Source organism: Ranitomeya imitator, chromosome 4 (genome assembly GCF_032444005.1).
Source record: "Ranitomeya imitator isolate aRanImi1 chromosome 4, aRanImi1.pri, whole genome shotgun sequence".
Classification (NCBI taxonomy): Eukaryota; Metazoa; Chordata; class Amphibia; order Anura; family Dendrobatidae; genus Ranitomeya; species Ranitomeya imitator.
This window is the reverse complement of record NC_091285.1, coordinates 633,617,771-633,630,514: the sequence shown is the minus strand read 5'-3', so window position 1 is coordinate 633,630,514 and position 12,744 is coordinate 633,617,771. Positions and strand designations below refer to the sequence as shown.

The 12,744-nt window shown below is 42.3% G+C and overlaps 1 protein-coding gene across 3 annotated transcripts in view; it reads left to right on the top strand.

Moving 5' to 3' along the window:
- Positions 1-1,439: 1,439 nt before the first annotated feature.
- LOC138677008 (adhesion G protein-coupled receptor E5-like) overlaps positions 1,440-12,744 on the top strand; it is a 155,297-nt gene continuing 143,992 nt past the window's right edge. For all 3 annotated transcript variants that reach the window (XM_069766785.1, XM_069766784.1, XM_069766783.1), the window contains exon 1: positions 1,440-1,782. In XM_069766785.1, coding sequence (XP_069622886.1) covers positions 1,731-1,782 — 52 coding nt within the window. In that variant the 5' untranslated portion in view covers positions 1,440-1,730. The remainder of the gene's footprint in view (positions 1,783-12,744) is intronic.

Below are 12,744 nucleotides of genomic sequence, written 5' to 3'. Positions count from 1 at the left end.
CTAGTGGTCTCGCGAGACCACTAAGTCATATGGGTAATTTCGCAAAGCATCCTGGGAACGCAGTATGGCGCCAGCCGCGCGCCCATCTGCACAGTGGATCCCAGGAAGCGGAGAGACGGGACGCTGAGGAGCAGCGACCAGAATGGTATGTTCAACTACAAGGGGCCCTCGGATCGTTAGGTGAGTATGTTTATTTTTTAAACCTATGACATACGTGGCTCGGTAATATAGTACGTCACTGGGCAATATCCTACGTGGCTCTGTGCTGTAAACTACAAGGCTGGGCAATATACAACGTCGCTGTGCAATATACTACGTGGCTGGACAATATACTACGTGGCTGGACAATATACTACCTCGCTGTGCAATATACTACGTGGCTCTGTGCTGTATACCACGTCGCTGTGCAATATACTACGTGGCTCTGTGCTGTATACTACGTGGCTGGGCAATATACTATGTGACTGGGCAATATACTACGTGGCTCTGTGCTGTATACTATGTGGCTGGGCAATATACTACGTCGCTGTGCAATATACTACATGGCTCGGCAATATACTACGTGACTGGGCAATATACTACGTGGCTGTGCAATATACTACGTGGCTCGGCAATATACTACGTGACTGGGCAATATACTACGTCGCTGTGCAATATACTACGTGGCTTGGCAATATACTACGTGACTGGGCAATATACTATGTGACTGGGCAATATACTACGTTACTGGGCAATATACTACGTGGCTGTGCAATATACTACGTGACTGGGCAATATACTACGTCGCTGTGCAATATACTACATGGCTCGGCAATATACTACGTGACTGGGCAATATACTACGTCGCTGGACAATATACTACATCGATGGGCAATATACTACATAGCTGGGCAATATACTACGTGGCTGGGCAATATACTACGTGGCTGGACAATATACTACGTGGACATGCATATTCTAGAATACCCGATGCGTTAGAATCGGGCCACCATCTAGTCTTTAATAAATATGTCAAGCTTTAGTCAGGGGGAGACTGATGAGTCCAGGAAATACCTGTCCCCACAACACTACTTTATATCACATATTAAGGACTTTTATAAACGCTGACTTTTACGTTCAGTTTCTATGTTAGCTCATGTTATCATGAATTGCTTTGAAAAAGCATAAACTCTTACGTGTCATTATAAGCACCCAACACCACTGATGACTCTAGCTTTCCAGCTCAGTAGTTACTTGTTATGCTGCCAGGCTGATACTTATCATATATCACACCCATGTAATTTTATTACTTTCTTATTTTGTTGTACTTTTTCTCTTTTTAGGTTTCTCCTCCTCTTTTTCCTCTTCGCCTCCACACCTCCCATCACTCCTCATTTCTGTATCCTGATGATGACCTCACTCTTACACCCCCCTAGTTCAGTCACTTCCCCTAAATGTACACAGAATGAGCGAGGGCATTGAGCAGGAAGGATACAACAGACTGACACAGAGTGAATGAAGATTTCTATAGAGAGACGAGAAAGTAAGAGCATATAGTGGCGGTGCACCCGAAAACCTGCCCTACGGTACTTAGAAGAACTGAATGCAGATAGGAAGATTTCAGTCATGTGAAGCCAGATAAGAAGCAAGTACAGAGGACATATAGTGCTGTGTATAAGACCGAGATACTACAGAGTTTACTAGAGAGAGTCTCTTCTCCTGGACACACTGGATGACATAGAACTGCTGATATGCTGCGCTTCTGGAACTCTGGAATATTCTTGATCACACTTCTTATCAATGGTAATGTTATCTTTGCAAAATACTTTTGGTCTTTATGGTATTCGACAGCCAAGATCTCAAGGCAGAGGGGAATTTGGTCACCTTGATGTCAAGGCGGCGTAGAATTTGGTCACTGTGATGTCAAGGCGGAGTAGAATTTGGTCACCTTGATGTCAAGGCGGAGTAGAATTTGGTCACCTTGATGTCAAGGCGGAGTAGAATTTGGTCACCTTGATGTCAAGACAGAGTAGAATTTGGTCACCTTGATGTCAAGGCAGATTAGAATTCGGTCACGTTGATGTCAAGGCAGAGTAGAATTTGGTCACCTTGATGTCAAGGCAGAGTAGAATTTGGTCACCTTGATGTCAAGGCAGAGTAGAATTTGGTCACCTTGATGTCAAGGCAGAGTAGAATTTGGTCACCTTGATGTCAAGGCAGAGTAGAATTTGGTCACCTTGATGTCAAGGCAGAGTAGAATTTGGTCATGTTGATGTCAAGGCTGAGGGGAATTAGGTCACCTTGATGTCATCTGTGTCGAAGACTCAATATGATTGATTTTACCATTACACCTTATCGTTACCATTTACCATTACTCACGTGGTTTTGCACAGTGTGTGTTAGGGTGTTTTTAGAGCGCCATGTCGGTTCTTTTTATTATGTGATTCTTCTTTTGTATTTTAATCACAAGCAAGCTTCAAAATTTGCTCTTTTTGTGACTCGTTAATCGTTATGAATGGAAGGTTAGTTTAAAAAGTTATGATATGCAGTGTGGGAATTATGTGATGCAAAACGTCAATGGCAATTTGACCAAATCAGAGTATATCCTTGGTGACTTTATGGTCGGATTCGATAGGTCAAAATTAATTTGAGGAGCAAAGAAAAATTCTTTACCTACTAAAAAAGAATGCTAATTTTTGTAATCCTAATTATAATTTAAAAAAATATATAAAAATATTTTTGTTTTAATTGCAAGGTCTTAGGTTTAAGGATCATGCTCAGCCCTTGGGTCATGGTGTAGATATTGTTGGAGAGCCGCAGGTCAGAGACCAATGAGGTAGAGTGCTGTTCGTAGCATTGGTAATGGCTTTGTCTGCACACATCTGCGTTGGTGTTTCTGTCACAGATCCAGACAAAAAAAACACAACATGCAATACTATCCTGTCTGGTATAAGGGTGGACACATCTTTTTTTGACTTTCTGCTGTTATGATGGAACAGAAAAACGTAAATGAACACATCAGATGTAAACAATGCCGACTTATATCAGTTTTACTAATAGGAGGAAATTTGGAGGGATGCTTGGAGATATGAGTTATTTCAGTCTCTTGTGGTTCACTTAAATATATATTAAGGTAGCAATTTTTATTATGCAGTATGGTAATGATGATGATAACTGAAAAGGGAACCTGTCCCCAATTTTTTTGCTAACCAGTCTCAGAGCAGCATAATCTACGGACGGAAAACCTGATTCCAGTGATGTGTCACTTACTAGATGCGTGTTGTGTTTTTGTTAAAATCCTCTTTTTATCAGTTCTGGATTCTTATGTATGCTCAGTATTAGCTCCCTGTATAACAGTTGTTTTCAATGCACAGTGACAGTGCGCTCCCTCACCGGTGATGAATCAGAAAGAGAGCGCACTGTCAGTGCGCACTAAAAAGATAAGAATGTGGCAAGCAAAGCAGGGAGAGCAGCACTCCCCTGACATCACAGTGACGTCTGTGCTGGAGGTTGGGTTGGCCCCTGCTCTCCTGCTTTCTCTCTTTTTCAATCCGCACTGATGCTGCGCTATTTTACTGCTTGTCACTTCTCATTAGGCCACATTCACATGTTCAGTATTTGGTCAGTACTATACATCAGTATTTGTAAGCCAAAACCAGGAGTGGATGAAAAATGCAGAAGTGGTGACGTGTTTCTATTATACTTTTCCTCTCATTGTTCCACTCCTTATTTTGGCTTGCAAATAATGATGTAAAATACTAACCAAATGTTGATTGTGTAAGTGTGCCCTTAGAGCCAGTGAGGGAGCGCACTGTCACTGCACATTGAAAAGGAATATCTCGCTTGGAGATTATACTAAGCATAAGTTAGGATTGACAACCAACGCATGATTAGAAGAGTAGGGACTAGTCCAGCCCCTGAAATGCTTCATTTCAAGGTGAGGATATGGACTGCAACAGTGACTGTAGCCTGTGACCTGTGATGATGTCCCATTTGAGTATCACTGCATGCACTGTGGATTCTCAGACAAAATGTCATCATAAAAGAAGTAAAAAAAAATAAAGCAGTTAGAGAGAATAGATAGGAAACGGTGGAAACTTTTTAATCAAAGTGTATTAGAAAATCAGTTAGACTATTACATTAAATAGATAGACATTTAGGATTAAAATCAATGTTAGTTTCGGACCACCCCTTTAAGTGAGGGACCTACTAAGAAGTTTACCATGACGTGGCAGCGGGCTGATCATTAGTCTAATCATAATGTTTACTGAGAACCTCGAGTTTTGTACATTTTGCTTAACCACAAGAGACTAATGTCTGAGTTTCGCATGTGCGCTCCATGCCTTTCTTTCTCCAGTTATAGCACACGCCATTACATGATACTACAGTGTGTAGAATATAATGGTCGCTCTATAAATATATGCTTGTCAGATATAGGACGCTGAGTTTATCATTAGCCCCAATTGATCTTATCACATGCTTTATCTGTGCTTTTACAGGACTGCAAATCTACAGCATTATCCATAGGCCAGTTTCAGATGAACCTATCAGGAGACATTTTTCAAGTCTCAGGCCCATCGAGGGTCTTAAAGCCCCCATATACATTACATGAAAGTTGGCCAAATGCACCAATTTTGGTGTGACCGATCAATCAATGTTTACAGGGGCCAATAACTCGCTCATCAAACAACTATCAAATGCGCATGAGCATTTTAAAGGGAATGTCAGCAGCTTTTTGCCACCTATGAGCAGCATAATATAGAAACAGAGAGCACGATTCCAGCGTTGTGCCTCTGGAATCACTGTTTTATCAACAGGCGACTAGAGGACCAGTAAACCTGCTGCCTTGTGGTCATCTGAATTCATGAACTCTGGATTAACCACCCCCCAGCACTGATTGGCAACTTTCTGCCTATGCACAGTGTACACAGAAAGATGCCAATCAGTCATTGCTTCAGATGGGTTTATATAGAACTCAGCATTCAGAGCACTGGTACATCTGCAGCAGCTAAAACAACCATTTTGTAAAAACTGCAGCAAGCAGCCCAGTAAGTGACACATCGCTGGAATTGGGGTCTCTGTTCTTACATCATTCAACTCTGATGGGTTAGTAAAACTCTGCTGAAAAATTACTTTTAAAGGAACAAACTGAAATAGAATCTTATTTTAGAATCTTGAGAAGCCGTCAGTTCAGGTCCTTAGTTCCACAGTCGGGTCGGACCTTTTCATTTATAGTATGGACACACGCAAATACCCATAAGGCCAGTTCAAGCGGAAGTATTAAAAAAAGGGCCAATTACATCTGTAAATTGCATGAATGGTTCAATGTGCAGGTCCATGTGGTCATCAACAGTGAGGACGGGTGTCATGGCTGCAGTAATATGGACCAGAATAGAGGATTCTACAATTTTTGATGATTGTCCATGTGGACAATTGGCCATGTGCACTCACACGCTGACAATAATGGGTTTTGTGCTTTCTGTGTGCCCATCTTAGCCCTTACTCTGAATTATCACAGACATTGCCTCTGTAAAGTTACTTGACTCATTTTTCCCTTTTACTGTCCGTTCACCACAATGTAAGGACGTCCTTCAGCGCGGTATTATAACGTTACTGTTTAGTTAAAAACGTTGTTGCCACAGTTATGTCTTATCCTTTCCAAGTAAAATGGAGTGTGGTTGGGTGGTGTAATGTGTCCCGTGTGCTTAGTGGGGCTCATGCGGTGATACCCAGCTATATATAACCAGTGCAGAGGGATATTATTATTTCCCCCGCCTGATGGTCCAAAAATTCCAGTTAATCTGGCGCTCAGCAAATATAGCCGTAGGATGGCAGGAAATTACAGAATCGTCTCACATTAAAGGACTCGCCTGCTTTGGAAAATCCCTTTTGTTGCGTTCAACTACTAAGACCCCCCCAGAGATCTGTGGCGGACCCCAGCAGCACCAGCAGCATCACTGGAAATGCCTGACAGATATTAACGTCGCAACAGGGTTGAAAATTGATCGGCCACCCTCTTACAGCATTAAAAGGACCCCACTGTTATGTTTTCTGACGTCCTGTCATCCCAGGCTGTGCTACACCGCACGGTACTATAGTCTTACATTGAGAGCTTGTGACCGTTACCTCTGACTTCCAGTCAGTAAGAAGTTGTGGTCACAAGATGGTGGGGTGGGACCGGAGTGGTCCCGGGAAGAGCTGAAGATAGCGGCTGGTAAGTATAAGTCTGCACTCAGGGAACTTACATTAGTTGCACCACTCCAGTGGTGAAATTGAAAAACACCGGAGCGGTCCCTTAAGCTTTAGAAAGAGATAGTATCATAGCTTACGATTTGCAGAGAACATACACCCATGGGTCAAAAAAAGGCCTCATGTTGGGTGTTGAGTTAGTGATGAGCTAACGTGCTCAGATAACGTCTTATCCGAGCATGAGCGGGTGTTATCCGAGCATCTGGAAGTGCTGGCATACTATGTTCAAGTCCCTGTCAGCAGGATTTTGCTAAGTACTGTAAACTAAAGGCATTGTCAAAATAATGGTGACAGGTTCGCTTTAACCCCTTTACCCCCAAGGGTGGTTTGCACGTTAATGACCGGGCCAATTTTTACAATTCTGAGCACTGTCCCTTTATGAGGTTATAACTCTGGAACGCTTCAACGGATCCCAGTGAATCTGACATTGTTTTCTCGTGACATATTGTACTTCATGACAATGGTAAAAATTCTTTGATAGTACCTGCGTTTATTTGTGAAAAAAACGGAAATTTGGCGAAAATTATGAAAATTTTGCAATTTTTCAACTTTGAATTTTTATGCAATTAAATCACAGAGATATGTCCCACAAAATACTTAATAAGTAACATTTCCCACATGTCTACTTTACATCAGCACAATTTTGGAACCAAAATTTTTTTTTGTTAGGGAGTTATAAGGGTGAAAAGTTGACCAGCAATTTCTCATTTCTACAACACCATTTTTTTTTAGGGACCACATCTCATTTGAAGTCATTTTGAGGGGTCTATATGATAGAAAATACCCAAGTGTGACACCATTCTAAAAACTACACCCCTCAAGGTGCTTAAAACCACATTCAATAAGTTTATTAACCCTTCTGGTGCTTCACAGGAATTTTTTGAATGTTTAAATAAAAATGAACATTTAACTTTTTTTCACAAAAAATTTAATTCAGCTCCAATTTGTTTTATTTTACCAAGGGTAACAGGAGAAAATGGACCGCAATCATTGTTGTACAATTTGTCCTGAGTACGCCAATACCCCACATGTGGGGGTAAACCACTGTTTGGGCGCATGGCACAGCTCGGAAGCGAAGGAGCGCCATTTGACTTTTCAATGCAAAATTGACTGGAATTGAGATGGGACGCCATGTTTCGTTTGGAGAGCCCCTGATGTGCCTAAACATTGAAACCCCCCACAAGTGACACCATTTTGGAAAGTAGACCCCCTAAGGAACATATCTAGAGGTGTGGTGAGCTCTTTCACCCACCAAGTGCTTCACAGAAGTTTATAATGTAGAACCGTAAAAATAAAAAATCATATTTTTTCACAAAAATTATCTTTTCGCCCCCAATTTGTTATTTTTCCAAGGGTAAGAGAAGAAATTGGACCCCAAAAGTTGTTGTAAAATTTGTCCTGAGTAAGCTGATACCCCATATGTGGGGGTAAACCACTGTTTGGGCGGATGGGAGAGCTCGGAAGGGAAGGAGCGCCGTTTGACTTTTCAATGCAAAATTGACAGGAATTGAGATGGGATGCCATGTTGCGTTTGGAAAGCCACTGATGTGCCTAAACATTGAAACCCCCCACAAGTGACACCATTTTGGAAAGTAGACCCCCTAAGGAACTTATCTAGAGGTGTGGTGAGCACTTTGACCCACTCAGTGCTTCACAGAAGTTTATAATGCAGAACCGTAAAAATAAAAAAATCATATTTTTTCACAAAAATTATCTTTTCGCCCCCAATTTTTTATTTTTCCAAGGGTAAGAGAAGAAATTGGACCCCAAAAGTTGTTGTACAATTTGTCCTGAGTACGCTGATACCCCATATGTTGGGGTAAACCACTGTTTGGGCGGATGGGAGAGCTCGGAAAGGAAGGAGCGCCGTTTGACTTTTCAATGCAAAATTGACAGGAATTGAGATGAGACGCCATGTTGCGTTTGCAGAGCCCCTAATGTACCTAAATAGTAGAAACCATTCACAAGTGACACCATTTTGGAAAGTAGACCCCCTAAGGAACTTATCTAGATGTGTGGTGAGCGCTTTGACCCACCAAGGGCTTCACAGAGGTTTATAATGGAGAGCCGTAAAAATAAAACAAAAATTTTTTCCCACAAAAATTATTTTTTAGCCCCCAGTTTTGTATTTTCCCGAGGGTAACAGGAGAAATTGGACCCCAACAGTTGTTGTCCTATTTGTCCTGAGTACGCTGATACCCCATATGTTGGGGTAAACCCCTGTTTGGGCACGCGGGTGAGCTCGGAAGGAAAGAAGCACTGTTTTACTTTTTCAACGCAGAATTGGCTGGAATTGAGATCGGACGCCATGTCGCTTTTGGAGAGCCCCTGATGTGCCTAAACAGTGGAAACCCCCCAATTATAACTGAAACCCTAATCCAAACACTCCCCTAACCCTAATTCCAACGGTAACCCTAACCACACCTCTAACCCTGACACACCCCTAACCCTAATCCCAACCCTATTCCCAACTGTAAATGTAATCTAAACCCTAACTGTAACTTTAGCCCCAACCCAAACTGTAGCCCTAGCCCTAACCCTAGCCCTAACCCTAGCCCTAACCCTAGCCCTAACCCTAGCCCCAACCCTAACCCTAGCCCTAACCCTAACCCTAGCCCTAACCCTAGCCCTAACCCTAGCCCTAACCCTAGCCCTAGCCCTAACCCTAGCCCTAACCCTAGCCCTAACCCTAGCCCTAATGGGAAAATGGAAATAAATACATTTTTTTATTTTTCCCTAACTAAGGGGGTGATGAAGGGGGGTTTGATTTACTTTTATAGCGGGTTTTTTAGCGGATTTTTATGATTGGCAGCCGTCACACACTGAAAGACGCTTTTTATTGCAAAAAATATTTTTTGCGTTACCACATTTTGAGAGCTATAATTTTTCCATATTTTGGTCCACACAGTCATGTGAGGTCTTGTTTTTTGCAGGACGAGTTGACGTTTTTATTGGTAACATTTTCGGGCACGTGACATTTTTTGATCGCTTTTTATTCCGATTTTTGTGACACAGAATGACCAAAAACCAGCTATTCATGAATTTCTTTTGGGGGAGGCGTTTATACCGTTCCGCGTTTGGTAAAATTGATAAAGCAGTTTTATTCTTCGGGTCAGTACGATTACAGCGACATCTCATTTATATCATTTTTATATGTTTTGGCGCTTTTATACGATAAAAACTATTTTATAGAAAAAATAATTATTTTGGCATCGCTTTATTCTCAAGACTATAACTTTTTTATTTTTTTGCTGATGTTGCTGAATGGCGGCTCGTTTTTTGCGGGACAAGATGACGCTTTCAGCGGTACCATGGTTATTTATATCTGTCTTTTTGATCGCGTGTTATTCCACTTTTTGTTCGGCGGTATGATAATAAAGCGTCGTTTTTTGCCTCGTTTTTTTTTTTTTTTTCTTACGGTGTTTACTGAAGGGGTTAACTAGTGTGCCAGTTTTATAGGGCGAGTCGATACGGACGCGGCGATACTAAATATGTGTACTTTTATTGTTTTGTTTTTTTTTTATTTAGATGAAGAAATGTATTTATGGGAATATTTTTTTTTTTTTTTCATTATTTAGGAATATATATATATTTTTTTTTTTACACATTTGGAAATTTTTTTTTTTACTTTTTTACTTTGTCCCAGGGGGGGACATCACAGATCAGTGATCTGACAGTTTGCACAGCACTCTGTCAGATCACTGATCTGACATGCAGCAGCGCAGGCTTCACAGTGCCTGCTCTGAGCAGGCTCTGTGAAGCCACCTCCCTCCCTGCAGGACCTGGATCCGCGGCCATCTTGGATCCGGGACCTGGAGCAGGGAGGGAGGGCGGTAAGACCCTTGCAGCAACGCGATTACATCGCGTTGCTGCGGGGGGCTCAGGGAAGCCCGCAGGGAGCCCCCTCCCTGCGCGGTGCTTCCCTGCACCGCCGGCACATCGCGATCATATTTGATCGCGGTGTGCCGGGGGTTAATGTGCCGGGGGCGGTCCGTGACCGCTCCTGGCACATAGTGCCGGATGTCAGCTGCGATAGGCAGCTGACACCCGGCCGCGATCGGCGCCGCTCCCCCCGTGAGCGCTGCCGATCGCATATGACGTACTATTGCGTCCTTGGGAAGTAGGGCCCACCCCCCATGGACGCAATAGTACGTCTGATGGCAGAAAGGGGTTAAGGGAGCTATTGGGTTTAGGAAACCCATTTCCACTACACTATTGAAAACTTCCTACTTCAGAATAGTTGTCTTTTGGCGGCAAAATGCAACTCTGGTCTGGAGGACGGGTCCTGCCCTGCAGCATATAGACAACTTTTTAAGGCTAAGTTCACATTAGCGTTCGGGGGCTTTGCGGAGGGCTGCGTGCGTCCTCCGCTAAGCCCCACACCGCCTACTTCCACATATTTCTGCATGCGTCCTGGATACATATCTTTAACATTGGGTACGGAGGACATGCGGATGTATGCGGATGCGTTGTTTTGACGCGCTCGCCGACGCAGAATACAGAGCGTATGCAGAAGTATGCGGAAGTAGGCGGGGGCTTAGCGGAGGACATGCGCAGCCCTCCGCAAAGCCCCCAAACGCTAATGTGAACCCGGCCTAACTTGAATAGGCATTGTGCAATGCTTTACTTTCTCTATTGTGACAATGCATCAGAAAATAATGTATGGTTTAAATCATGTTTTTTGTGTCATATGTATTCTTTATGGTATCTTTTTATCATCTTACAAAAAAAAAATGTTAAAATCTTGCTAATCTTGCAATTTTCACATTTGCCACTGGGGCTTTTTGAGTTTCATACTTCCTGTTCTTTCAGGAAGAGTTTAGAGCAAGGCTCTTTATCACAGACTGGATTATTATTATTATTTATTATTATAGCGCCATTTATTCCATGGAGCTTCACATGTGAGGAGGGGTATACATAATAAAAACAGGTACAATAATCTTGAACAATTCAAGTCACAACTGGTACAGGAGGAGAGAGGACCCTGCCCGCGAGGGCTCACAATCTACAAGGGATGGGTGAGGATACAGTAGGTGAGGGTAGATTACAATGACCTTGATCTGCTTTGAATATCAATACAAATTGCATGTTCATGAGAGCATTAAACCATCATCAAATTTGGTTTCCGGTACCATCTTTATGCTGACAACACCCAATTATACACCTCTTCTACTGATATCTGCACCACCCTACATCTTCTCTCTGTCTGTCTCCATACCTGTGCTCTCTGCTCCACAACTGATCTAAGACTAACATCCTCCATAATCTGAATTTCCCAATTCCGTCGCCAAGACTTCTCTCGTGCTTCACCAATTTCCTGGAATATATTAACCCGGACAATGCGATTAATACCAAGCCCCCACGTTTCTCAACATGCTTTAAAGACACATCTGGTCTATCACCTCACGTCACTGATCTAACTCTGCCCTGTTCCCCCTTTTAATTTTTCCTCAGTATCTGCTCCCTTCTACTCATCTGTCTCCACATCCTCCCTTCCCCCAATAGCACACGGTAACTGCACTTAGATCCTGGCTGATGACGGATCATACAGCTTTACATCATAACCATTCTTTATTATAATGATGGCTGGACCGTACATGACAAGATCGTTCTACCTATGTGTCCCCCTGGTTCCTTATAGATTGTAGCTTGTGAGCAGGACCCTCACTCCTCCTGTAACTGGTGACCTATGTGTCTGTACATGTCCTCCTTTATTGTAAAGTGCTGTGGAATATTTTGGCACTACAGAAATAACATTTGTATTAAATTATTATTATAATGGAGGCTTCCAGTGCTTGACAAGCTGGTAGGTTTCTGATCCAAAGGGTGTTAGCTTATTAGAGTTTTGACATTTTACTTCTTCTATTACAATAAAGTTACGGTCGCTATTTGCTAACGTTCAGCGGAGGGCATCTTACGGTCAAGTGCGCCATGTACAATGAGGAAGGAATGGGGAACAAGGTGCCATTTGTTTTTTTCTGTGCTGAGCTGCTCTATACAAATTCTTAGTGGATTTATGAGAACACATGCAATGCACTTTTCACAGTTCTCATCTAATTGCTTTTTTTGACAAAGAGCAGACACAGTACCTTGGTTCACACTGTATAATACTGCTGAGTCAAAATTTGGGAATATTTCATCACTGGCAAATTACACAATTTTCAAATAGCTGATTTGGTTCTTTCAGTTGAGAGTTTCCTCAAGGAAGTTGCTGTTTAGCATGATTACCCCATCCAATAGTATAAACTCATTAAGGGCACATATCTAGGGTTAGGGCTCAAAACACCACTAAAACTGACTGACAAAACTACATTTTGGATCTCCTACAATTGAGACATATACTCTCAGTTTCTTAGAAATTACAATCTATATACAGTATAGGCAATTTCTATGTAAAAAGTAACTCGCTTGGTAACTACGAATTGTACTATTCATCTAGTACTGATTTTAGTCACTGTCTGTGTTATAGACTAGTGCTGCATTTACCATTCTACAGGCTTCAGAGCAGTCATGTCA